This window comes from Engraulis encrasicolus, chromosome 16 (assembly GCF_034702125.1).
Source record: "Engraulis encrasicolus isolate BLACKSEA-1 chromosome 16, IST_EnEncr_1.0, whole genome shotgun sequence".
NCBI lineage: Eukaryota > Metazoa > Chordata > Actinopteri > Clupeiformes > Engraulidae > Engraulis > Engraulis encrasicolus.
Window position 1 is genome coordinate 22,234,502 of NC_085872.1, and position 25,998 is coordinate 22,260,499.

General features: G+C 47.1%; 1 protein-coding gene across 2 annotated transcripts in view; it reads right to left on the bottom strand.

Annotated features, from left to right (window-relative positions):
• The window catches only part of tnika (TRAF2 and NCK interacting kinase a), a 104,229-nt gene that overhangs the window by 13,944 nt on the left and 64,287 nt on the right, over positions 1-25,998 (bottom strand). The window contains exons 9-23 of one of the 2 annotated variants that reach the window (XM_063219009.1): positions 24,099-24,177; positions 22,865-23,040; positions 21,534-21,600; positions 19,644-19,842; positions 16,500-16,613; positions 15,128-15,214; positions 12,532-12,741; positions 7,863-8,027; positions 6,819-7,061; positions 5,799-5,911; positions 5,177-5,304; positions 3,619-3,716; positions 845-1,020; positions 317-407; positions 27-191 (exon numbers count right to left, since the gene is read on the bottom strand). In XM_063219009.1, coding sequence (XP_063075079.1) covers positions 27-191; positions 317-407; positions 845-1,020; positions 3,619-3,716; positions 5,177-5,304; positions 5,799-5,911; positions 6,819-7,061; positions 7,863-8,027; positions 12,532-12,741; positions 15,128-15,214; positions 16,500-16,613; positions 19,644-19,842; positions 21,534-21,600; positions 22,865-23,040; positions 24,099-24,177 — 2,111 coding nt within the window. Of the gene's footprint in view, positions 1-26; positions 192-316; positions 408-844; positions 1,021-3,618; positions 3,717-5,176; positions 5,305-5,798; positions 5,912-6,818; positions 7,062-7,862; positions 8,028-9,677; positions 11,802-12,531; positions 12,742-15,127; positions 15,215-16,499; positions 16,614-17,780; positions 17,817-19,643; positions 19,843-21,533; positions 21,601-22,864; positions 23,041-24,098; positions 24,178-25,998 lie in introns of those variants that run through there. The other variant, XM_063219008.1, reaches the window with a different exon arrangement.

Genomic DNA, 25,998 nt, shown 5'->3' on the forward strand with positions numbered 1-25,998 from the left:
CTCTGATCGGCATCCCTGTCACCCACCTCCTCCATGGCATCCAGGTCCTGCGGGTGCAGGCCAGCCAGGCGGCTCAGGGCCTCCGACGGGGTGCCAGCCGGGGAGTGGCTCTGCTGCAGCAGGTCAGGCAGGTTCCCATGGCCGGCAAAGCCATTACTCTCCGAGTGAGTGGAGCGCTTTCGCTCGCGCGTCTTGGTATTAGGAAAAAAGGACAGAGGATTGATTACAAAAGGGTTGGGTGTTTATATCAATCATACATGAATCATTGTTGCATGGGCAAAATAAGCCATACAAAAACAAAAGCAAAGCCATGTACCTCTCCCATCATCAGGGTGTCATCTTTGGAGCCATTATTGAGAGCGTCGTCATGGCCACTCCTGTATGATTCACCACCTGGTCCTGAGGGCCTGTGGATTTCAAAACCCACAAATATGCTCATCCATCCACACACATAAACTTTACATACTTTATATAGATCACCCAGGAAGACTTCTGTGTTTGTGTGTTGATGTCGACATTAGGTGTGTTTGACCTCATAAAGTGGCAATGAGCGAGAGAGCAAGATGGAGGCCCCAAAATTTTGAAGGGATTTTAAGCAATTACCTTCACTTTCAAAGTATTGACACTTGAGCGCCTGCAAAAGTGAGTGCTGTGGCCAACGGAAATGTTTACGGAATGCTAACGGAAATGTCCTCATTTGTAAGTTGTCCTCGTTCGTAAGTCGCTTTGATTAGAAAGCGTCTGGCAAATGCAATGCAATGTAATGTAACGTGATGTAATGTAAAGACAGAGGGGTCTTGGTGTGTGTGCCTGTCCGCAAGTTCGAGTTTGTTTGAGTGCTTACATGATTCGAGGGATGTCGCTGACTGCCACAGTGCCATCGTTGCCCACATGATCCCCTTCCTCGTCACTGCTCTCCGAGTCCTCGCTGGAGGAGGAGTAGTCCGTTACTTTAATGGGTGGGCGAGGGGCGTCGTCCGTGCGCAGTTCCCGCAACTCTCTGGCCAGAGCAGTCAGGTCCTGAGAGAGAGAGAGAGAGAGAGAGAGAGAGAGAGAGAGAGAACAGAAAATGCACATATGTTGGTCAGCGATAGAAAATCGACTACCAGGCCCAATACAAACAGGAACAGTCATGCATAAAAATGGTGAATCCAAGAACATGGAAATAAGACACAGCCTTGTGAAGTCACACAAAAACCATGGAGCATATTCCGAATGTCGTGCGGTTCAAGACATACCTTCAGACTTAACGACTCTACAGTCTCTACCATGTACATGAACATCTCATACAGAAACATAAAAATATGTAGAGAACAGTGAACAGGACCTCACTGGGGGCTCTTCTCGTCTGACATTACATGCATAAAACTCTCATAGCCAAAAGAGAGAGAGAGAAAGAAAGAAAGAAAGAAAGAAAGAAAGAAAGAAAGAAAGAAAGAAAGAAAGAAAGAAAGAAAGAAAGAAAGAAAGAAAGAAAGAAAGAAAGAAAGAAAGAAAGAAAGAAAGAAAGAAAGAGAGAGAGAGAGAGAGAGAGAGAGAGAGAGAGAGAGAGAGAGAGAGAGAGAGAGAGAGAGAGAGAGAGAGATATTAGCAGGCTGGCCTGTCTTTGGCTCTCCAGTATCACTTAATAAACAGACTGAAATTCACAACATGCCACCCAAGGCACTTGTAGCTATGGAAACCATTCCCTTTTGACAACAAGAGATGAAGAGGGGAGAGTGAGAGAGTCAAAGAGAGAGAGGGAGAGAGGGACTGAGAGAGAGGGAGCAGGAGAGCGAGAGAGAGAGAGAGAGAGAGAGAGAGAGAGAGAGAGAGAGAGCGTGAGAGAGAGAGAGAGAGCGAGAAAGAGAGAGAGTCAAAGAGAGAGATAGAGAGAGAGAGACAAAGAGAGAGAGAGGGAGAGGGAGAGATCAGGGGAGAGGGAGAGATCAGGGGAGGGAGAGAGAGAGAGATCAGGGGAGGGAGAGAGAGAGTCCCGATTAGCTGTGTTGAATGGGAGTGGGGTGAAGGGGTGACAAGAGCTATTAACAAAGACTGGACTGATTCAGCCTGGTGAGAAAGTTTGCAGAGTGAAAAAGGAGAGGATTTTCTCAAGCTTAACACAAGAACATTCATGGCCTATCTGCCAAGAGAATCCATCAAGGTCATAAAGAAAAAACAGAGAGAAAAAGACAGAGGGGAAGAGACAGAAATTCTGGAAGATGAAAGTAGAGACAGATACAAAATAGAAACGAATAAAAAATAGAAGCAGGAGAATTGAAAAGAGGTGAGAGGGGAAGAAGGGACAGCTTTGACACTAACCTCGTCTACCGCTTTCTTATAGCTCTGTTTGAAGTTGAAAAGCAGAGATCAGAATTAAAAGAGAAAGACAGATAAAGAAGAGAAGGGAGACAGAACGAGAGAAGAGAGAAGGGGAGAGTTAGTTTAGAGGAAAGGAGGTTGAACTGAGGGATTGTTAGTGTGGCGTGTGCAGCCAGTCAGACAGTTCCATTTGCATGGAACATGCGTGCAAACATTGATCACGCCTCAGCAGTTTCCCCGCCCGGCCGCGCTAGCTTTACTTAGCATCCAGCTCGCTAGCAAGGGGCTTTGCAAGGCATACAGAGAGCATGCACAGTGAGTTGATTAGCCGGAGCTCATTGGGGCGCCCACTCTTGGCAGCCCGGTCTCAATGCTGACCGGGTGAAACTAATCCTTAGAACTCTCTCCAACCAGAAATAAAGAGAGGGAGAGAGAAAGTGAAAGAAAGAAAGAAAGAAAGAAAGAAAGAAAGAAAGAAAGAAAGAAAGAGAGAGAGAGAGAGAGAGAGAGAGAGAGAGAGAGAGAGAGAGAGAGAGAGAGAGAGAGAGAGAGAGAGAGAGAGAGAGAGAGATAGGAGCCCACAGAGCTCAAGCTCTGTGTCAACGAGTCCACAAATCTAATGTCATTGGCAGAGAGGGGGAAGGAATAGAGGAACAGAGTGGTTTAAAGGGCAGAGGACCACAAAGAAAAAGAAAGAAAGAAAGGAAGAAAGGAAGAAAGAAAGAAAAACATCAACTCATATTTAATAAGCTCATAGCAGTGTAAGGCCCTCCGTATCACCATGGTGATTGTAAAAAAAAAAAAAAAGTTCACTTGAAGGAGGAGACAGCACAACAACACAGCTCGCCTTCCATTCCTGAGTAAAGAAGATCTCAGTAACCAGCGTAGGAGCCTCGCAGTCTGATCATTACTGCACCGAAGCCCAAGCAACAAATGGGCGGACTGCAACGGTGAGAGGGAGGCCACTGACCTGAGCATTATGCATTGGACGTTAGTGAGCGCATAACTGGGTTAGAGGCACACAGACGGCCTAATTCAGTTTGGCTATAATGAAGTGGGATCGGATTGTCCAAACTGCTGGACAATACTTCAATCATGTACTGTAGTAATGACTGAACCAACATAAATGGTTGTGTTTGGTTCTTTGTGTTGAGTGTGGGCGACACAGAACGGGTATATATTCTGTGCGTGTGTGTGTGTGTGTGTGTGTGTGTGTGTGTGTGTGTGTGTGTGTGTGTGTGTGTGTGTGTGTGTGTGTGTGTGTGTGTGTGTGTGTGTGTGTGTGTGTGTGTGTGTGTGTGTGTGTGTGTCACTTACTGCGGGTCTACTGGGCCTTGGTGTCTCACGAGCCTCCTCTGGCTTGGGTTTAGGGCTTTCCTGAGAGCCTGTGGGGGAGGTCTCCGTCTTGGGTGTATCTATGACAACAACAAAGATGCTTTTAAATATGGCTTCCATTGACAAAATGAGTATCATGTACCATTCTTATCTTCACCTGTCTTTCTATCTTTGCGTTTTGCCTTTTGAACATTTCTCTCTCTCTGCGAGTCTCTGACTTTTTCCCTCTGCCTTAAGGCGGGCATACACTGTGCGATATTTTCAATCGTGGGTATCAAGCTCCTTCTCACACTGCACAAGGGAATATAACGATTTAAAAGTTCACATCTCACGACTCGTGTCCTCACACTATACGAGCCGACAGTCAGATGCGAGTGGAATGAACCCACTGTGCGACACGACAGGCATGTTTCCCGAGTCTACAGATGAGGGAACATGCGCACCTGAGGGGGAGATGAGGACGCGCTCAACAGCGAATCGTGCTGCCCTATCAATTTGTGCATGTGTAGTGTCAAATCGGGTCGTCGCACTGCTTCAACTGTGCGATTTACTCACGAGGTACGACCAGGATTTCAAACAGTTTTGATTTTCTTGCGACCTTGCGATTGCACAATCGCGAGGTGAAATCACTTGTCGCTACACCTCATGTACACTACACGATGCGAGACACACGATTGACCTGCGATTGAGCAAGAAATCGGCCCGACTTTCAAAAAATTGCGCAAGCCAAATCAGGGCAAAAGTCGCACAGTGTAAGCCCGCCTTTACTCCCTCTGCGTGTCTCTCAGGTGATGGTAATGGAAGCTGAGTAAACGAGAGGAGAACATGACCATTGCAGTCCAGTGGATTTGAATGAATGAGTGTGAGACTGTCTAGGACTTATGCCAGCAGAGCCTTCTGGAGGGACTGACTCAGACACACACGGGTCTTGCTGGATTAAAAATAAGCCCGCCGAGCAAATGAATAAAAACAGCACGTTCTAAAAATAAAGCTTGGAGCTAATTCATGAGAACTTGGAACAAGAATCACTGACTAGCCCAGGAGAGAACTGAGTGATGCTTCAGTACAGTCACTCTCATGACGAGTGCAACCCTGGGTGCATTCCAATATGCACACTCCCATCCTCCACTTGTGCTTGTGGCCTCGCCCCGCCTCCTGGCCCAACCTCCTTGGAGAAAACAATAAAGTTTCCCAGGTGTCAACCTAGCCAGAGCAATTTTTGGGGGACTATTTTTCATTCACCATCCCAACTGCAAATGAGAAAATAACATTAGAATTGTGCTTTTGCAAGATATTGAATTAATTTTGTGTCGTCAGTGACATCATCATGAGGTCACAAGCAGGCAAGTGAGCAAGGGAGGACGGAAGTCTGCAGATTGGAATGCACCTCCTCTGTCCTGCCAAGAACATTGTGCATAACAGATGTCCACACTTCCTCTTCCCCCGTCTTCAGGGTGGGGTGGGGCAGAGATTGAAGCATGTTGGCCGGAGGGGCAGGGGGGTGGGGGGGTAGAGAGGGGCACCCATACCACCCACTCACCTTTGCTCTGGTTCCTCTCGCTGGAGCCCTGCTGGGAGGTGGGCGTGCCTGAGCTGGACGAGCTGTTGCTGCTCCTCCTCTGCAGAGCTCCCTCAAGTGACATCTCCGGCTGTCTCAGGTCAGGGTTGCTGAAAAAAGAAGAAGAAAAAAAACCCATAAAGAAAGACATAAAGACATGCATGCAAACACCCACACACACACCCACACCCATTAGTAAGGCTTTAGAAGTGGTACATCTTCCCAGCTTCTCTCATTTGCTGAGAAATTGTCATCCATGAAGCAATTAACCCATTGATGCATAAGGCACCTGCAAAAAGGGTGCTGAATGCCTGAGCCGTTTTTAAGAAAAGTTGCCCTCAGCCTATAAAAACCTAAATATCTCAGCTTCTGAAGCACATGAAAATATACACTAAGTTGCATTTAAACGCTAAGACCCTCATCTTTTATCAGAATGTGTTCATTAATCTCAAACAAACAGATATTTAATAAAGCCTGAATGTTGCGTAATGCAGTCTCCAGGCGCCAGGGCCAATGTTGCGCAACGCAACATCAGGCATCAATGGGTTAAAACATAGTTTGTCTAGCTGTGGTTTGCTGTGTGAGTACAGGAGCTGATGCCTACCTGGCTCGTATCAGGGCTGCTCCAGCCCTGGGGGCTAGACCACTACCTGCCCCATTTCCAGGTGAGTTCTTCCGGACCAGTGCAGGAGAAATGGAGATGGTCCTCTGGGGCACCTGCACATTCCAATGTACATTATTACATTACATTACATTGCACTTAGCTGACGCTTTCATTTATTCAAAGCGACTTACAGTTATTATTTGTCAGGGTATTGGTTACAGTCCCTGGAGCAATGTGAGGTTAGGTGCCTTGCTCAAGGGCACTTCAGCCTTGGATAGAGATGTAGGCAGAGGTCAGGGGGGATTCAAACCTACAACCCAGATTCAAAGACCAACTCTCTAACCACTAGGCCACGGCTGCCCCAAATGTACAGTATTGAGCTTTTTTTGGAGGTACAGTACAAGTACTGTACAGTGGTGATAAAAAATAATTTCCAAAACCTCTCTCAGATTACAGGCCGACTCTCCTCAGTTTTGTACAGCCATCACATCATGTCACTTCAAATAATGATCTACATCGCCATCATTGAGATTGGACATATCTGGCAGCAATCCAGACATACAGCCTCTACTTGTTTCATTTAAGGATGCACCGACGTACAGTACACGCAGAGGCACACACACACACAGCCACACAGGCACACACAGACACAGACACACACACACACTACTGGGAGATGCATCGTTACAGAGCCGCCCACGGCTAAATCACTCCCTTCCTTCAGTTGATTTGAAATGTTGGGGTGGTGGAGGGTGGCGGGAGCAGCAAGTGCTCTGAGAGATCGGAGTGATCATTCTATTTGGTGTGCTTGTCAGAGTTAGTCATTTATACGCTCTGTCGTCAGTGAGTTTAATATATTACCATATATTTCTGTAATCTAATTCCATTAAATTTCTCTTTGTGCACAGACATCCATGTCTGTTTCTTTTCCAACTGATTAGTCAAATTAACCACAAAACCAATCAATCATTACGTCAATGAATCAATAAATACTGGCTTCTGAATTTAAAAAGTCTCTACCTTAGGGGGGATATCTTCTTCTCTGAGCCAGGAGCCCCGCTCTAGCTTTTCACCGCTGCGCGAGGGCATTGCCGCCGCGGGTGTCTCGGAGGTGGGATCCGAGTTCTGTCGCGGCGGCATCTCGGGCCGGTGGGCTGGCGGGCCCTCCTGGAAACCGGCGACCCCCTTGGGTGACTGGTCGTGTAGAGACTGCGAGCCGGTCATGGTGGGGCTGTGGGACTTCACAGGCACCAGATGGGCCATCTGGAGCAGAGAGAGAAATAAGGGTAACACTTAGGGTGCGTTCGAATATGCAACCTTGCTTCCTCCACTTGTGCTTGTGGCCTCGTAACAGGAAGTACCGGTAATATGTCATGATGACATCACTGACAACAGCATGACATTTCAATATCTCGCAAAAGCTCAATTGTAAAGTTTTTTTTTCATTTGCAAACTGGATGGTGAATGAAGAATAGGCCCCCAAAAGTTGTTGAGGCTTGGCTGACAGCGGGGAAACTTTATTGTTTTCTCCACGGAGGAGGGGCCAGGAGGCGGGGCGAGGCCACAAGCACAAGTGGAGGACGCAAGGTAGCATATTGCATATAGAACCCTTAGAGAGAGAGGGGAGGTGGAGGAGATATGCCAACCAGGCAGCTAAGTACAGCAGCATGCGGCATATAGCACAATCAGCACTGTGTAAAAATATACAGACACTACAGGGACTTGTTAGTGAGGAAGTTCAGAAAAAATGCCAGAATTGCACGAAGACTTTGGAAATACACCAGCAAGAGTGGTCATATTTCACCCCAGAAAATGTTATTACCCAATCTTCCTGTTCTATTACATGTACAATTTACATTAGAATGAATGTAGACTGGCTGGGAAATGGGTAGACTGGGTCTACATGACTGTCTGCAATTTAACGTGAGTTGGTGTATAAATAGCTTCTGATTACTTGACACTTGCCTGGTTAACACCAGACCTAAATCACAAGTGTCTTTAAGATCGAAACGATTGTGTAGAACTAAAGGCAGTATGGGAGTTCCCAGGCTAATGAAACACTACCTGTGTCTCGATGGGCCGGTGCATGGGAGGGGTGCGAGCCGGCTGCAGCCCCCCGCTGCTGAAGGACTCCGAGCGGGGTGGGAGGGATGGGTCGGAGATCCTATTGGCGACTTTATGCTGCAGCGCCGGGGAGCTCTGCCGGTTCAGCTTCGAGCGTTCTTCCACCTGCCATCGGCATCAGAGAAAATGTCAGTTTACAACAACAACAAAAAACAGACGCGCCAATCGCAGCAACCATAATCGTGTGACTTCAGTGGACAGAGAGCGATCAAAGACTTACTTTGGGGACATGTCATGCACTCCTTAAAACGAATTCCCAAATTGGATGAATAGAAATAACTGTTGTGGTCCCGTGCTATGCTATTATGACTGAATGAGCCATCAGCCTGGGGCTCACAAGGAATGCAAAAAAAAAAAGTTTGCCCTCATCATCACGTTAAAGAGGCCTTGTTCAACCTCATTGCCATTTCTCGGCAAAATACAGTTGAACTAGAATATAGTGTCTATAGTATATAGTGTCTAAGGGATGCTTTCGCCCAAGAGAAAGGAGTGTTTGAATCCAGTCGCCCATGGTAAGCTGATATTGTCCATCACAAGAAACACTGCTCATCTCCAGAAACAACGTACGTACAGTAGCTAGAGAGCAACGGAGCGACCCACACACCAAAAGCCAGAACACGGTAACAGTGCTCTTTAGACTCTGTCAGCATGAAAGAGGCCAGACAAAGTGAACCCACGATTGGCTCGAGTGCCCCCCCTCAAATAAGCCGAGTCACGGCGAGTCACTTTGAGGAATAGCTGCATTCAGAGACGTCACTATTCCAAAAAGACACTCTAACCAAAATGGTGACTGACTCATGCATCATCACTGGGGCACTGAAGTCAGAATCACATCTCTGTTACTACTGCAACTGTTACTACTTCAACTGTTACTACTTTTTATGTTGACAAAGACAAGAGGCAAGTCAGCATGTATCTATGTCTACCTATGGTAAAGAACATACAGGCCTACATTAGTCATTGTATTAGGCATCTATGCATCTATGGTAGAACACATAGTCTACCACTACATTCGACATTGCACAGACATTGTGATCATTTGTGCAATGACTGGTTAGAATGGCACTGCATCTGTCCTAAAGGACATTACGGTAAGAGGAGGAAACACCTGCAAAAGTTGAGAAAACTATGGTTAGACAAACAATGGAGAGTCTTCCTTTGCAGAGTGGAAACCTTTGGGTTTATGGTGGTATACTTACTCCAGTATTACTACTACTGTCAAATAACACACTTGTAGTGTCTGAAGTAACACTATTTCAACCAATTGTCAACTACATAACCCTATGAAGTATACAATTGTTGTATACCATTGTTTGAAATTGAAATTATGACTACACCCAAATGTCCATCTGCAGCAGAGAATTGTTCCATGTTACTGATACTTCCGACTGAGAAATATAACAGGAGGAGCTCCCACCGAGAACATCGCTGGAGGAAAAACAATCGTGTGCGTTTTAGATTGTGGTAAGAAGGGAGGGAGTTATTGAGCATAGCAGCAGGGAAGCAAACTCTTTGCCGGTAGAGAATTTGATTGACTACAGCAACTAGACATTTGCCAAAGCGGTTAGCGTTAAAGCACATAATATCATGTAGTAGCTGCGAAAAGCTGTGCACTTGCAAATTCACCACTTAATGCCCCAAAAGTATAATTTGGAAGAGGGTGCCAGGGAGAGGCTCCACCACCAGCAGCTTATCACCCAGTTAGGGGGATTGACGGAGGTGGAACTGAACCTTATAGCTCTGGATCACACGCATGCCATCCGGTCTGACAGGGATCTCTCATGAGGTCATCTGTCCAGTGGAAGGGGCTGAGGTAGAGGGCAAGGGCGTGGGCGTGGGCGTGGGCTTGGACGTGATCTGGGTATTGCACCAGCTCTACTCAGAATGGTGGGGGGCGGGGAAGTGGAATACAGTAGCTCATGGGGTTCTCTCCAGGCTCACATCAGGACTATGATGATGACTGGGTATGCCATTGGTTTAAACACGACCGTCCCCTTGTACTATTCTAAAGGGCTGGAGAAAGTATCGGACAACGCTTGTCTTTACGGGGGTTTTCCTAGCTGAAGTACTCCGCTGATAATCTGGGATATGGAAAGTCAATCTTCATTTAAATCACCTAATAACCAGTACTTTTGAACTAGACATTTTAGACTACTTAGACTTGTTTTAAACATGTAAAAATCTGATCAAGAAAATTATTTGCCCAATGGACAAATGTTTATAATTTGTCTAAATAGTCTACAATTTCTAGGTCAAAAGTGCTAGTTATTAGGTGATTTTTACTTCAATTAAGATTGACTAGATGCTTTTTTACAGTGAGTTCTCTGCATTTTGCCAGAACAGGTGTACAGAGGGCTTATGCTATGCTCATATGCATCTAAATGGGATTCAAATAAAGCGAACAATGGTGCAGCAGGGGCCAAAACGAGTAAGTATGTGTATATACAGGTATATATTTCAAAATTTGACTGGAGTAAAAAATACATTTGTCTCAAATACAAAATGTATGGCAAGACAAACAAGGTCACAGCTATGTACACAAGTAAGTATCATCCAATAGCAGGAAATACGATTTCGAAAGAGAGGAAAGGTTGATTTGTAGATATAACATATACATATATTACAAAATATACAAATCAGGCTCTCAACACGCTACATGTGCCAGTAAGAGGGCTTAATCGTTGAATCATTGGTCATGCTACGTGACCACGGGGGAGAGTGGGTCAGGGACTGGTTAGAGCCACTCTTTGGGGACGCGGAGCGTGATGAGGAGGGGCTGCCGCCAGGCGAGCTATGTGGAGAAAGCCCCATCCTCGTATTCAGAGCAGCCAGCGACCTGGACAAGGTGCCCTTCATGCGGCCAAAGGCCTGACTCAATTGCCCAGAGGGGGCGGAGGCGGACAAATCTGTGTCTACGGGACTGAAATAGTCATCAAACCGGTCATGATCGTCACTAGGACTGAGGATGACCTGAGGGCACTGGGGCCACGGCTGTGCGTGTGGTGGTCCCCGGGGCTGCCCGAGAGGCTGCGGGTATGGGTATGGGTGTGGGAATGGCTGCAGCTCTCCGTCCGAAGACGGCATAGAGTAAGAGCGCCTGTCTCGGGGGGCTTGCAAGTGAGGCGCGGGTTGTGAGGCGGAGTGCCTGAACAAGTTTTCAGAGCTGATGGCCATCCTGATGCCATTCTGCCGTGCTAAAACGGGGCGACTACAGTCATCACTGTCATCACTACTTTCTACTTCTATTCTACGGCAGGGCGAGTGCGAGCTGGACCGAGGATTGTGCTCCGACGCCCAGTCCGGACTCAGCAGCACCAGCCCTACCGGGGGACTAACCGCTTTGGGTTCGGCCTGGGCTTTGGGCTCGGCCTGGGGCTTGGGGTGCGAGCTGGTGGGGCTGCGTCCACGTTGCTGCTGGGCCTGACCTTGGCCCTGGCTCTGGTTCTGGTTCTGTCCCTGGTTCTGGCTCAGGCGCTTGGCCCTCAGCTCCCGGCGCACATGCTCGCTGATCTGCTGGGCCAGGGCACTGTCTCTGGAGATGGGGTCTGGGGAGAGCTGGATGCGGTGAGTCGGCTTGGCCGGATGCTGAGGCTGATGCTGCTGCTGATGATGCTTCTGTTTCGGCTTTTGCTGTGGCGGCGGCTGCTGCTGCTGCTTGTGCTGCTGCTGCTTGTGCTTTGGCTGCTGCTGCTTCTGCAGCTGAGCTCTGCTGGAAGGAGGCACGTTAGCTGGGTCGGAGGGGGCACGGCGGGGGCCTGGGTTAGGCTTAGGGGCTGGGTAGTTGGGGGGAGGCTCGACCATGTGGAAGGAGTGGTGCTGGCGGAGGCCGGGGGGCAGGGGATCGATGGCCAGCTGCTGGAGGACCTGAGGGAGCGGGGGCTGGTGTCAAGGCAGGTTGGGGGGGGGAGGCGGGGGGTCAGAAGGGTAGGGGTAGGGGGTCACAGCACAGTTAACACATATGGGGAAAAAATAATGGCCAATGCTAGATTACTAGGAATGAAAACTATAATAAGTAGGTGGCCGTAAAAAAAGTTTAACATGCACATATTGTACACATAATAAACAAAATACTGACACAAGACATGAATAACTTAAAATGTACACACACGCACACAACCACAACATTGAGCTAAAATGAGTTCACATGCAAAATAAATGCATAGTGTGACAAATTCAACATGCTATGCTGACCATGGTGTTTGAGTGTGAAACATCGCCAACTTCAAGTCTGCCTGCTTTGAGGATAAAAGAAGCATTTAAATAATAAAAAACCCTCATTTTCAACTGATGGAAACTGCGAGACAGAGAGAGAGAGAGAGAGAGAGAGAGAGAGAGAGAGAGAGAGAGAGAGAGAGAGAGAGAGAGAGAGAGAGAGAGATACAAATATTCAAATCAACATGACATCTTCTCTGAAATTCTCTCTGGAAAAAACTCCTGTCAACAATAGAAAAGAAGCTTATCTTTTCTTCGTTTTATATGTCGTTTTGTATGTCGACGTCTTGTTTGTGATATATTCTGTGTGGATCCCAGGAAGAGTAGCTGATATGTTGTAAAATATCAAATAAAATATCAAATATCAAATACACAATGTAAACTCCCGCACACCCACCTCCTTGGCCCAGGGCGGCTTGTCGCCGGGGTTGATGGCGTCCTTGTAGTGGTAGAGTGGTTTCTTCTCGCCCTGCCTGCCCTGCCCGTCCTGCTGCTGCTGCTGCTGCTGCTGCTGCTGCAGGGAGACCAGGTAGGCTCTCTCCTGCTGCAGCTGCCTCTGCAGACGCTCCGCCTGCCTCTGCTCCTCCAGCTGCTTACGCTTGTACTCCTGCACATACACAAACACGCACACACACGCACATGCGCGCACGCACGCACACACACATACATACATGCATACACACGCGCACACATACACATACACGCACACATACACATATGCATACACACACGCAAACATTCACATACACATGTGCACGCACATACACAAACACACATACACGCACGCACATACACATACGCATACACGCACACATACGCACACACGTATGCACGCACGCACGCACGCACACACACCCACACAGTCACACACGCTCACACACAGACGCAAACATACACAGGAGAAGAGAGACAGAGAGCGGGTCGTCAGGATAGATCCGAGTTTGATGACAGGCAAATGAGAGACCACAGCCACACTCGCACAGGCTTGCCATGCCCGAACATGCACAGGCCGACACGACACGACACATACATTACAGGTGCTGTGGGTGGCGCATGCCGAGCGATGGGGGTCAGATAACGATCAGGTAAACAGCCAACGTAACAACCAGCCAACGGCACAACAACAACAACAGAATTGCGTCACACATGCACATGCCTGAGAACTTGGCTGACGAGAGCGAGCGCTGAGAACATGGGGTGGCGTACGTACTGAGGCAAGAAGGGAAGGGGGGGGGTGGGGCCTTGCACTGGGGCCCACAACATTGTGCGTGAGAGAGCTTGCAACACCATGGCAACCTTTAGTATGCACATGTAGCGTTTGCCAAGTTTCACTGCACTACTACAACACACAGCACTGAGTGTATCTGCGCACGACCATAAAAATGAGTCAAGTCTGAACGAACAAAGGCTTTCTTGACTTCCCGTGAAGTGCTCGTCTTGCCCGTGACGTCTTGTTGATGTCTTGATCATACGGACGAGAGAAAGCCAATGCCGAGTGTGAAAGCAGTAGGCAAATGTTAATGTGAAATGATATGTTTGGCAGGAAGAGAGCCATATGGTGGGACTGTCTGTAGCATATGGGCCACTCCACAGTGCTGCATCTCGCGGCCAAGGAGAGGAGGAGAGGAGGAGAGGAAGAGAGGCTACGGAGAGGCTACGAAGAGGAGTCTGTCCTCTCCTCTTTGCATCTTTTCCCTCTCCCCCCCTTTCCTGGTGAACCAGAAGCTATGTGTTGACGCCCAGACCCCCACCCCCCCAACATCATTCTCTACTCTGGGCCTCTCTGCTGACAACAAAAAAGAAAGGGTTTTTTTTTAAATGAGAAAAGAACATCTTCTGTCCTCTGCTGTCCCCCTCTCATGCTCCCTCGCTCAGTCTCCTGCTCGCTCACTGTTGCTAACTCTCTCCTCTGTACTTGAGGAAGTTGCGCTGTCATCTTTTAGACATGCTTCAGAGAAGAACTTGGAGGTGTTGTCAAGAAGAGAGAAATCATTCATGTGTGTGTGTAGGTGCATTCAGGAAATGCACTGACTGGTTGCAGTGGCATCATGCTCCTGATGGTGATATTGTGACATATGAGGCGGAATAATGTGTGTGTGTGTGTGTGTGTGTGTGTGTGTATGTGTGTGTGTGTGTGTGTGATGGCAAAAACAGCACTTTTAGATGAAGATCGGCATCTCATGCAGCCATATCTATGCGAAGCTAATGCTTCATCCACTACCATATTCAACATCAGACAACCAAGGGAAAGCTCGGGACGATAAAGCGACCACAAATACACAAACACGCACACACACATGTACACATATAGTATACAGAATGTCACACTCTAGCCATGAAGGAATGGGAGAAAAGAGAGGTGTTGCCTAGCCACGGGAGACAAACACTGACGGCAAACGAATTTCTCTGCCACTTTCCTCAGCGTGATTCGATGCGAGTCTAGCGCTGCCAGGCAAAGAGAGCGAGAGGGAGGGGAAGCCAGAAAGTAGGGAGGACGAGGAAAGCATGGGAGAGAGAGAGAGGGAGAGAGAGAGTGGAAAGGGAGGTCTAGGCCGTACACACACGTCGCTGCTAGTTACTTGCTCAGCGAATGAACTCAATAGAATGTCAATGTGTTCCAGCGAGACTAGTCAAGTCAAGTCAAGTGGGTTTTATTGTCAATTTCTTTACATGCACTGGTCATACAAAGAATTTGAAATTACATTTCTAGCAGGCTACAGACTAGCAGGCGAGTAGGCGAGTACTGTACAAGCGATGCGATGTGGGCGGATCCCGAGTTGAAAACATTTTATCTTCGAGCGAGGCGAGTAAGCGAGTAACCAATTGGAAGGCAGAGTTCGGTACTTCTCGCCTGTTCATTGGCAGTTAAAGCCGCGGGAACTTTCAGCGAACGTTCCATGAAACAGAGGCGAGCAGGCGAGCAAGCGAGAAGCTAGCAAATAGCAGCGATGTGTGTGTACGGCCCTTAACTGCTCCCTCGCTCCAGAAGTTACCAGAAGGAGTGCTTGCTCCTGCAGGAGCTGCTGCTGCAGTATCTCCAGTTGCCTCTGCTCCTCCTCAAGCTGCCGGCGGATATACTCCTGCAGCCCCGCAGCAGCCGGCAGCCAGCAGCCGACAGCGTATCGGGAGGAGAGAAACCAGAGGAGGGAGAGGAGGGAAGAAGAGAAGAGAAACGAGAGGAGGGAGAGGAGGGAAGAAGAGAAGAGAAAGCAGAGGAGGAAGAGGAGGGAAGAAGAGAAGAGAAAAGAGAGGAGGAAGAGGTAAAAAAGGGCAGGGGTGAAAGGGGTGAAATTCTATGGTGAAGAAAGTGTGAGAGAGGCACGCAGAGAGAGACAGAGAGAGAGAGAGAGAGACGTACAGAGAGAGAGAGAGAGAGAGAGAGCGCGCGCGCGAGAGAGAGAGAGAGAGAGAGAGAGAGAGAGAGCGAGAGAGAGAACGAGAGAACGAGAGAGAAACATAATAAAGCTATCTACCACCATGTGCTCTGGAGAAATGGCTCCCATTAGCACACTTACTGCATGCTTTCATGGACCCTCTCGAGTGATTTTAAAAGAATACATCAGAAACATGGCAAGATAATTAACCTCACACTAAGTGATGAGGGAAAAACAGACATATTGTAGAATCTTGTAGAAGAGAAGGTGGGGAAAAACGAGACAAAGAGAAAAAGAGGAAGGCAGAAAAAGTAAGATAAAGAAATGAATGGCTAAACACAGAGCAAATGAAAAAAAAATCAATAACCGAAAAAAGACCTGAAGAAAAAGAGGGATAGAGAGTGATGGGCTAAACAGATAGAAATAAAATGGAGAGAATAACAGACTTAAGGGAGATAAGAGATTGAAGAAGGGAGAGCACAAAGCACGACACACAGGTGGCTGTTGGAACCTGGGCCGCTAATTCATCATGGCAGGGCGTCAGAAAGGGGTCACGATCGCACACATCACACCTCGCGGCGGCAGTGCACTGGCCCCTATGGCTTTTAGACCATACCAGATGAACAATGAACTGTGTTTTTGGACAGCTGATAAAGCATTGACTACTCATTGGGTGAGACTGTTCAGTGAGCCATGTCTGTTCTGTGTGTGATGTATGTGCTTGTGTGAAGGTAAAGCCTCTGAAAACGTCATGATGCTATGATGCAAAGTCACTATATAAATGATGCATCTTAAATGAATACAAATAAATGTGCTGTTGCTGTTGTTTCTTTTGTGAGAGCATATCTGAGAGAGTGTATGAGTGAGAATGTATGTGTGTGTGTGTGTGTGTGTGTGTGTGTGTGTGTGTGTGTGTGTGTGTGTGTGTGTGTGTGTGTGTGTGTGTACACATGTGTTGAAGACTGTGTGAACGGATGAATGGATCCCATACCTGCTCGCTTTCAGCCACCCTCCTCTCCTCCTCTCGACGCAGCTGCTCCAGCTCATATTGCCGTCGCTGTTCCTTTTCTTTCTGCCTCTGGTACTCTCGCTCACGACGTTGTTGCTGCAGAGCAAACATGCACACACACACGCACAAGGGTACACACACGGACACACACACACACACACACACACACGGACACACACACGGACACACACACACACGGACACACACACGGACACACACACGGACACACACACACACACACACACACACACACACACACACACACACACACACACACACACACACACACACACACACACACACACACACACACACACACACACACACACACACACACACTAGTAAATAACACAGCACAGTGCATTGTATCACCTTTCCTGGCAACTCACCAGACCCTATAGATGGCAACAATTCAACCACACAAGCTGTCACAAAGAGATTCACACACACAGGTATACACACACAGGCAGATATACACACACAGGCACGCACACATACACTCACAGATTCGCAAACACACACACAGGTGCATCTACACACACGCGTGCACACACACACACGCACACACACACACCACCACCACCACAACCACAACCACCACCTCCACCACTCTCTTGGGCATCTTCCAAGTGCACATGGCCATCAGGCAGCTTGGGTCATGTGGAATGTCAGCCCTCCCCACCACATTCACTTCATCCCTCTACTCCACACAGATGCTAGGCAAGCCAAGCAGCCACATACCAGGGATGGAAACCAGCACCCGTCCACCTGCCAATGACGGGTGAATTTGGCCTTTGACTGGTGAAATATGTCAACCCACCAGTCACCTTGACGGGTGAAATTTTTCTGCAGGCGCTAAATTATACGCAGCTTTCAACATCAAAGGTTTAAGCAAATTGGTCATGAAAAGAGTTATTGGCATCACAATAGCTGAATTTATGACCTCTGAAACAAAAATATTGATCAGAAAATGATCTTACTTGGCATTACAATGTTTGGAACGGTTGAAAATGTGCTGTTAAAAATGGTGACTGGTAAAAATTGTGAGTGACTGGTAGATTTTAGAATCTACCTGCCACAGGGACTGGTGGGAAAATGTTTAAGTTCCACCTCTGCCACATACATAGCTTCCCAAGAGCACTGCAGAGAAAGCCAAAAGCCACCCCCTCTGGGCTGCACTGCACTGCACAGCACACAATCCCATATGCATACGCTATACTGCCATGTCTCTTATGGGGACCCTTTCTCTCCACACTAGTGTACCTTTTTCATGACATGTGGCTGAGGGTCTGGATGATGCTGTGAAGAGAAACAGATCATTCATTCATTCATTCATTCATTCATTCATTCATTCATTCATTCATTCATTCATTCATTCATTCATTCATTCATTCATTCATTGTTCATGTGGCTCATTGGCCTCTGGTGAAGTCCTGAGCTGACCCCCCCATACTGTATATGGGCATGTGGGACTGACGCAACCGTGTGGGAATGGAATGTCAGCTGGGAGATTTGTGGATTGCTCTGGTAATTGCGGGCGTGATTTTTTTGTGTTTGTGTTTGTGTTCACGCGTGTTTCTTTTTACATCGTCTCTGCCAGCCACGGTGCACCGTGCACGGTGCATGGTGCAGGAGTGCTCGTCTGCCTCTTAGCAAGAAAAAAAAAGAAAACCTCGATACATAAAGCTGGAACAAGCTGCTGCAGGATTAGACTGAGAACAACATCCACACTGTACAGACAGGTTATGTTACTTAAGACAACGTGAATGAGGTTGAGCTCTTTGTAATCATCTAAGTACACAAGAAAGAGCCGCCTTGGCGGTTTACATTTGCATTACATAAGAAATATTTGTAAAGCTGTTTTCCTTCTGGTGACGAGATAGCAAACAGCTACAGTTTAAGCAGGATTGACTCCATTACACAGCGGAGGTCAACCAAGGGCATCGGGGAGGAATGTAATGCGGTGCCTACTGTCTACATTTTCATATACTACAGATTTCACAAGACATAAAACTCTAGAGGCTCATGTTTGCCTCCATATGATCTAGATCAGTGATCCTCAAACTGTGGGCCAGTGCCCACTGGTGGGCCTTGTAAATATTCTAAGTGGGCCTTGAAATCATTTTCTAAAAATCTAAATTAATATTTGTGTGTGTGTGTGTGTGTGTGTGTGTGTGTGTGTGTGTGTGTGTGTGTGTGTGTGTGTGTGTGTGTGTGTGTGTGTGTGTGTGTGTGCGCGCGTGTTGTTGTTGACTATTTAATTGGGTTTCACTGTTCATTGGGTCAGAGGTGGGCCCTGAATATTTGTGAACATTTCGAGTGGGTCCTAAGTTGATGTAGTCAGATCTAGATGACTACAGTATGGTGAATGGTGTGCTGCAGTAGAACCTAACCAGGGGATCCAGGGAAGTAATGTGTTGTAGTGTCTACATTTTCATATACTGCAGCAGATCACATCGTTGTGTGGCCTCTCTCATGTGATCCAGGTAACTTGTATGCAAGTTGAGTGGGTAACACTTTATTTTAGGGATACATCTATTAGCACTAATATATACAATGTTAATGCCTGCATAAGTAACTTGTAAGGCATGTACTAAGCAAACGCTAAGGCCTACTAGGTCCTTACTGAGGTTAAATTGGTAATAAATCCCTTATTGTGCATGAACAAGACATTTGCGAATACATGCCAAACAAATGTTTGATTTTACTTTGTATATGCCTTATAAGTTACTTATACAGGCACATTGTATGTATTAGTGTTTATAGATGTATCCCTAAAATAAAGTGTTACCGTTGAGTGCTACTGACCAGTGTCCATCTACCAGGGAGTAATGGTGCCGACATTTACCATTCAGCAATTCACCATTAGGGAGTGGTGCCAACATTTGTATGCATCTCAGTAGATCACAACAGACATAATAACTGAATAGCAGCAGCGAGCTGTCTTTTGTGGGGTCCAGGTGACACACACCAGGTGTGTGTGCGCGCGCGCGCGTGTGTGTGTGAGAGTGTGTGTGTGTGTGCGAGAGAGAGGTGAGTGCTGCTGACAGGTGTTTCACAGGTGTGTCGCAGGTGTCACAGGTGTGTCACAGGTGTTTCACAGGTGTATCGCAGGTGTGTGCCCACCTCCTCCAGCCGCCGCCGCTGCTCCCGCTGCTCCTCGATGCGCCTCTGCCGCTCGGCCAGTAGTTGGCGCTTGTGGTCCTCGTTCTGCTGCTGCTCCTGCTGCTGCCGCCGCAGCGCCTCCGAGCGCTCCTTATTGGCCAGCTGCAGCCGCAGGAAGTCCCGCCTCAGGGTCGACTCGCCCGGAACGTTGATGATGGAACTGTGTGTAGAGAGACGGCGGGTGTGATTTTTGTGTGGTCTTCTTGACTTAATTTGTATGATAGGACAGTGAAGGAGTGACAGGAAGCAAGAGGGGAGAATGAAACGTGGAAGGGTCGGCAAAGGACCCGGGCCAAAATCAAACCTGGATCAGCCGCGTAGCAGACGAGTGCCCTACCGTTAGCGTCACGGTAGGGCCTAGACAGCGGGTGTGATTTGAAGTACGATGATTGGTTGGTCCCAACGAACCAATGGCATTACGGTAACACTTTACTTGACGCCGGTGTCATATGCATGTCATCAGAGCTCTAAATTAACTTTTTTCATCACCAGCCAAAATGACTAGTAGATGTTAATCTTACCAGCCAAACACACACTCACTAATGGGCCAAAGTGGCTAGTAAATTGGTCTTTTCTACCAGCCAAACTGAAATTTCACCAGCATTTGTCTGGTTGACTGGCGCTAATTTAGAGCCCTGCATGTCATTACAGTGTCATAACAGTGTCATGGCACAGTTATGCACGTGTCATAAACATTATGTCCATGTCATAAACATTTTATGACTGTTGGCCTTAAGTGACATTCGGTTATGGCAAAGACAACCTAGGGTTACCGGTATTACTCTATGTCCTGCGGCTCACCATCAGGCGCCAGTGGGTTCTTTCCAATATGCTTACTCCCATCCTCCCTTGCCTACTTGTGGTCTCGTGATGACGTCACCGACAACAGAATTGTCTTTCAATATCGCACAAAAGCACAATCCTAATGTCATTTTCTCATTTGAAAACAGGACTGTGAATTAAGAACAGTCGCCCAAAAGTTATTGTGGCAAGGCTGCCGGCGGGGAAGCTTTATGGTTTTCTCCACGGAGGTGCGGTAGGGCGTCAGCGAAACGCGAGGACACAAACACAGACCGAGGACGGGAGTCCGCATATTGGAATCCACCCAGTGTGTCAGAAACATTATGTCCATGTCATAAACATTGCATGACTGTTGGCCTTAAGTGACATTCGGTTATGGCAGAGACAACCTAGAGTTACCGGTATTACTGAGTGACATTCGGTTATGGCAAAGACAACCTTGAGTTACCGGTATTACTCTATGTCCGGCGGCTCACCATCAGGCGCCAGTGTGTTTGTTGGGGGTGGGGGTGTGAACGACAGGCTGTGTGAGAGAGGCAGTCCTGCTGTGGCTGAGAAAGGCACTAATCTGGGCTAATGACAGCAGCAGCTCCTGGGACTCCTCCAGCCCCTTCCAAATGAACGCCACTAATATCACTCCCCTCCCCAGGAGAGACAAGGGGACTGAGGGGAGCTCTGTTAGCTACCCATGCGGAATTAGGAGGAAATGAAAGCACACTTTCTCTGCTCTCTTCCAAACACATGCACACATACTGTACATGTGTGCGCACACACAGACAAAGACACACGAGGGCACACGCACAGACACACACACAGGCGCGCGCACACACACACATATGCGCGCGCACACTCACACAGGCGCACACTGTACACACATACACACACATAAACTTGCTTAAATTTGCACAAATTTGCTCATTTGACAGTGTTCTCCTGCGACATATTATGTAAATGTCCGGTGGAGGCTGTGGGCTGGCGAGTGTCGTTCAGTATTTGGCCTCATGTATATGGATGTAGTCAGACTTGTCCTGCTCAGTAGGCCTACAGTACCTGGGTTCTCCCTTGTCGTGCTCTTCTTCTTCCTCCTCACTGCCACTGTATTCATACTCCGTCTCATCTGCATTGGGTAGATGTGGGGTAGGGTGGGGGATGTGGAGCACAGGAAATAAAATGGAAATCTCAAAAACCACGTTAATAGCCCAAATTGAGATTTCATAACACGCGCGCGCGCACACACACACACACACACACACACACACACACACACACACACACACACACACACACACACACACACACACACACACACACACACACACACACACACACACACACACACACACACACACACACACACACACACACACACACACACACACACGCACGCACGCACGCACGCACGCACACACACACACACACGCACACGCGCACACAAATGACATTGTCTTACAGCTACTATGCTCCACCACGGTCATCTTTCTACACTGCCCGTCGGGTCATCTACTGTAGTCATAACACATGCAACCTCATTCGAACAATTTGATTGGGCAACATTCTGCTTGGGTTACTTGAAAGGCGTTATATAAAACCAAGNTATTATTATTANTATTATTATTATTGACAATTACATGTCCGTGGAGCAACAGTAAGAACCTCTTTACAAAACGACATATGTACAACGACATATGTACAAGACAACTTAATCTCGCTCTCAACATCAGTAAAATAGCTCAGTATGAGCCACCGCCCTTTGCAATCAGAAATACACTCTATGGGGCAATAGAAAATTTGAATACAACGAAACCTGTAAAAGAATCTTCCAGTCAGTCAACGAAGTACTTCATTGTTTTAGTTGTTAGTTATAGTAAGTTCAAATATGCTGTGACAAGTACTTCCTGTGAGAACAATTTCAAAGTAAGATTCCTGTGGTATTTTAAATGACATGGGAACCTGCAGCCAAAATAGTCTGGAGGTTTGGAGTTGAGAAATCTCATGATCGCATTTCACAATGTTGATGTTCTTTAATGACTGAAGGTGTAAATGGAATGCCTCTTGAAAGTCTCTTGGTGCAGCATTAAAATGAGTCAGGAAGTGTTGTGTATGTGTGGGGGCCTGTCTGCTCTGGGCATTTCAGACAGCATAATGTTTGAGTGTCTAAAGGGATGTGTGTACGTACGTACGTATGCATGTTTGTGTCAGTATAAATTCTACACGTGGGAAAAGTGAATGAGACGCCCATCTCCTGCATTTTAGAAAACACAATGTTTCAGGGCTGTGTGTACGTACGTACGTACGTACGTACGTGTATGTAGTACAAGTATGTTTGTGCGAGTATGAATTCTACACGTGGGAAAGGTGAATGAGACAGACACCCTTCTGACCTCTCTCTCCGCGCTTCTTGCGGGTGCGGTCGATGTGGTCCTTCAGCTGGATGCGGATGTGCCTCTCGTTGGGGATCTCCCGGATGTAGGCGTGGCTGAGCAGCTGTTCTGTGCTGGGCCGCTGGTTGTGGTTCTTCACCAGGCAGCTCTCGATGAACTGGTGAAACTTTTTGGACCTACACGAGCACAGACACAGACACAGACACAGACACAGACACAGACACAGACACAGACATAGACACAGACACAGACACACGCACACAGGTAGACGACACACGCACACAGGGATACGTAATGAAAACGGGAGCCACTTGTTCAGTAAAACTGGCAGTGCAGGGAGAACAAGCGGATGAGAGATCTCAAAGTCACCCCCAGAGTAAAGGGATAAATGCTAATGAGACGACAGGGAATTCCCCTTCGCATACGTAAAGGTCAGACCTCCATAAAACCCAAAATCCATGCAATAAATACACGGAAATACACCAATCTTGACTTTTATGATCCATGTTCTTTTTTTTCTAAGAGTCGGGACATCAGGAGGCTTGCAGCGTGCTGCTGAGTCATATTTATTTCAAGGTCGCCATATCCATCTGTCTTTCCCCTGACTCTAAAAAACCTTCATACCCTAACAGACTACTCTGCTTCCATCATGTGTTGTCGGTAACTCAAATATCCGAAGTATAGTCTCAGCCTTTTCCTCTTTACATTAGCTGTCTTTGTGTCACATTTCTCTTTCTCTCTATATAGTTTCATCCTTTACAACATGTTATAGAATTATATACAGTATAGTAGCAATCAAGCTAAAATATGGTTTGTAGTCAAGAATGGCTAATCTCCTCTCTCGTAGGTATTCTTGCACAATAATATCTTGCGTTTTCACAGACCTTTCCCCATCCTCCCGGTCTGCTTGGGCCTTTCCTCTTTACATCTCGGCTCTCCCACTTACTTCATCGCTCTGCCGCTACAAGCCTTTATAGCGCACATAAAATCGGCACCTACGGTGATTAAATTGAGGTTTAAATGTGGTAAATGTGACGAGGCTGTGAATGACGAGTTAAAAAAAAAAAACCCAGCAAGAACTGAGTAGCTTTCCAGTGTTTTATTTTTTCCTTTCACTACAGTCTGTGAAAATGGAGCTTGGGACTTTTCAAAGAGACCCAAGCGCAGCTTACAGAGACGGCAAGTGAGGCAGGGGAGTCCTGAGCACAGCAGAGATGGCAGCTGAAGCACTCACCACTTCCTGGACTTGAGCCGGGGAGCAGGGTTTCTGGGGATGAGGAAGAGGGCTCGCATTGGATGCATGTCACACAGCGCTAAGGAAGACAGATAGGGATGGGGGATAGCAGAGAGAAAGGAGACAAAGAAGGAAGTGGGAGATGAAGAGAGAGAGAGAGAGAGAGAGAGAGAGGGGGGGGAGAGAATAAGAGAAAGAGATAAAGAGTTTGGGAGTTAGTTTTCCAGCGAAGACATGAGGCAGAGATATTACTGCTGGAAGGTGCGCTGCACCATAGAAGGACAAAACACATGGGGAGTGGCGAAAGGCTGTTATTGATCTGACTCTGGCAAAAATAACTCAAGTACCTTTGCGCCACTGCCAACATGGCCATAAAAGAAATTCCTACACGCAACCTGCAGCAAGATTATTTTGTGCCATGTACTTCCTTATGTAATTAATAATAGGGCAAAGGAACACTAAAAGTACAGTAATTTTAAACCCATCTCAAATGCTTTGAAGTGACATAATGTGTATCTTATTCTCAATTGTAAATTTCTGTAGCCAGGCCGTGCCCTCCTAGTGACTCAACAGCTTAAGCGTTGCTACCAGTCAGGTCAAGAGTCAATCCGAGTACTTTCTGAGTTCCCGCAAATACGGGAACTCCTCCCACTTTGTTGGGAAGCAAACAATCATTAGCTAACCAAGGGAGGCCATTTGGGAAATGCCGTTGGGAAATGTTAATTTTTATACTCTTGGTCAGACCAAGTCTCGAAGAGATTTGAAAGTCGATGATAATCAGGCTAAAATTTCTGTGCTTTTACCCTCTATGTGAACATGAAAAAGGTACCGAGGTAAATAAGGAGCCACTATGGAGCCGTAAATCAGATTGTGCTTCGCACGGTGGTTTGAGTAAACCTAAGCATGTTAATACTCGACCTAAACAGAGCTTTGCGATAACATGGAGCCTACAGTCTGTCATGTTATTTTATTACTGTGGATCGGTGCAGGGGCACAACGGGGAAATATAATTCCAATCACTACATTTCATCAAGCCTCATCGACCTTTTCAACCCACTTCAGCCAGAATTACATGCAAACATTCCTCTGTGGCAAGGCATGACATTTACTTAGTTATTACAAGGAAGTCTGGTATGGGCACCTCCCTCAAAAGCTCAGGGTTTGTACCCATGACTGTACATTCATTATAAGGTCATAAATTAGTGTTCTTGCTCCAGTTTAGTGGCAGTAGTAGATACTTTATTGATCCAGAAGGAAGTCAAGATAAGAGTGACAGTATTGCACAGAAGTTACGGTTGATCTAGCCTGCCCTGTAGGACAAAAGTAGTTGCAGTTGCAGCGTAGCGTACACACCCACTTGTTAACCACCTTGTCAACCTGCCACATTAATCCAGTAGAGCAACTTTAGATTTTTATTTCCTTCGTTTTGCCCGGAGCGCTAAAAACTTTTATTACCGTCTTTGCTTTTGGGTGTGCGTGTGTGCACTTTCTCACATGAACCCTGGATAATTAGCGCGGCGGGGCAGCCCAGAGCTGGTGTGTGAATGTGGGAATGTGTACGTGTGCGTGTATTTTGAAAGTGCTTTGAATTCAACTTCTTAGTTGTGATACTGCGCTATATACCTTAAATACATGTTGTATTGTGTTGTATGGTATTGTATTATATTGTATTGTATTGTATTGTATGGCAACAACAACAACAACAACCTTTGCCATGTACCAACATGTCTTCTTTCTGTGTATCGGAATGTCACACACACATATATAAAAAGGTATGTATCGAAGTGTCCGAAGGACAGGCTGTGAGAATATTTTGTGTTTGACCTTGAGGTGAAGAGATTTAAGATGAAACAGTCCAAATCTCAGTCCCCAGCTGTCTGGCAGCACGGATGCAGCAGAG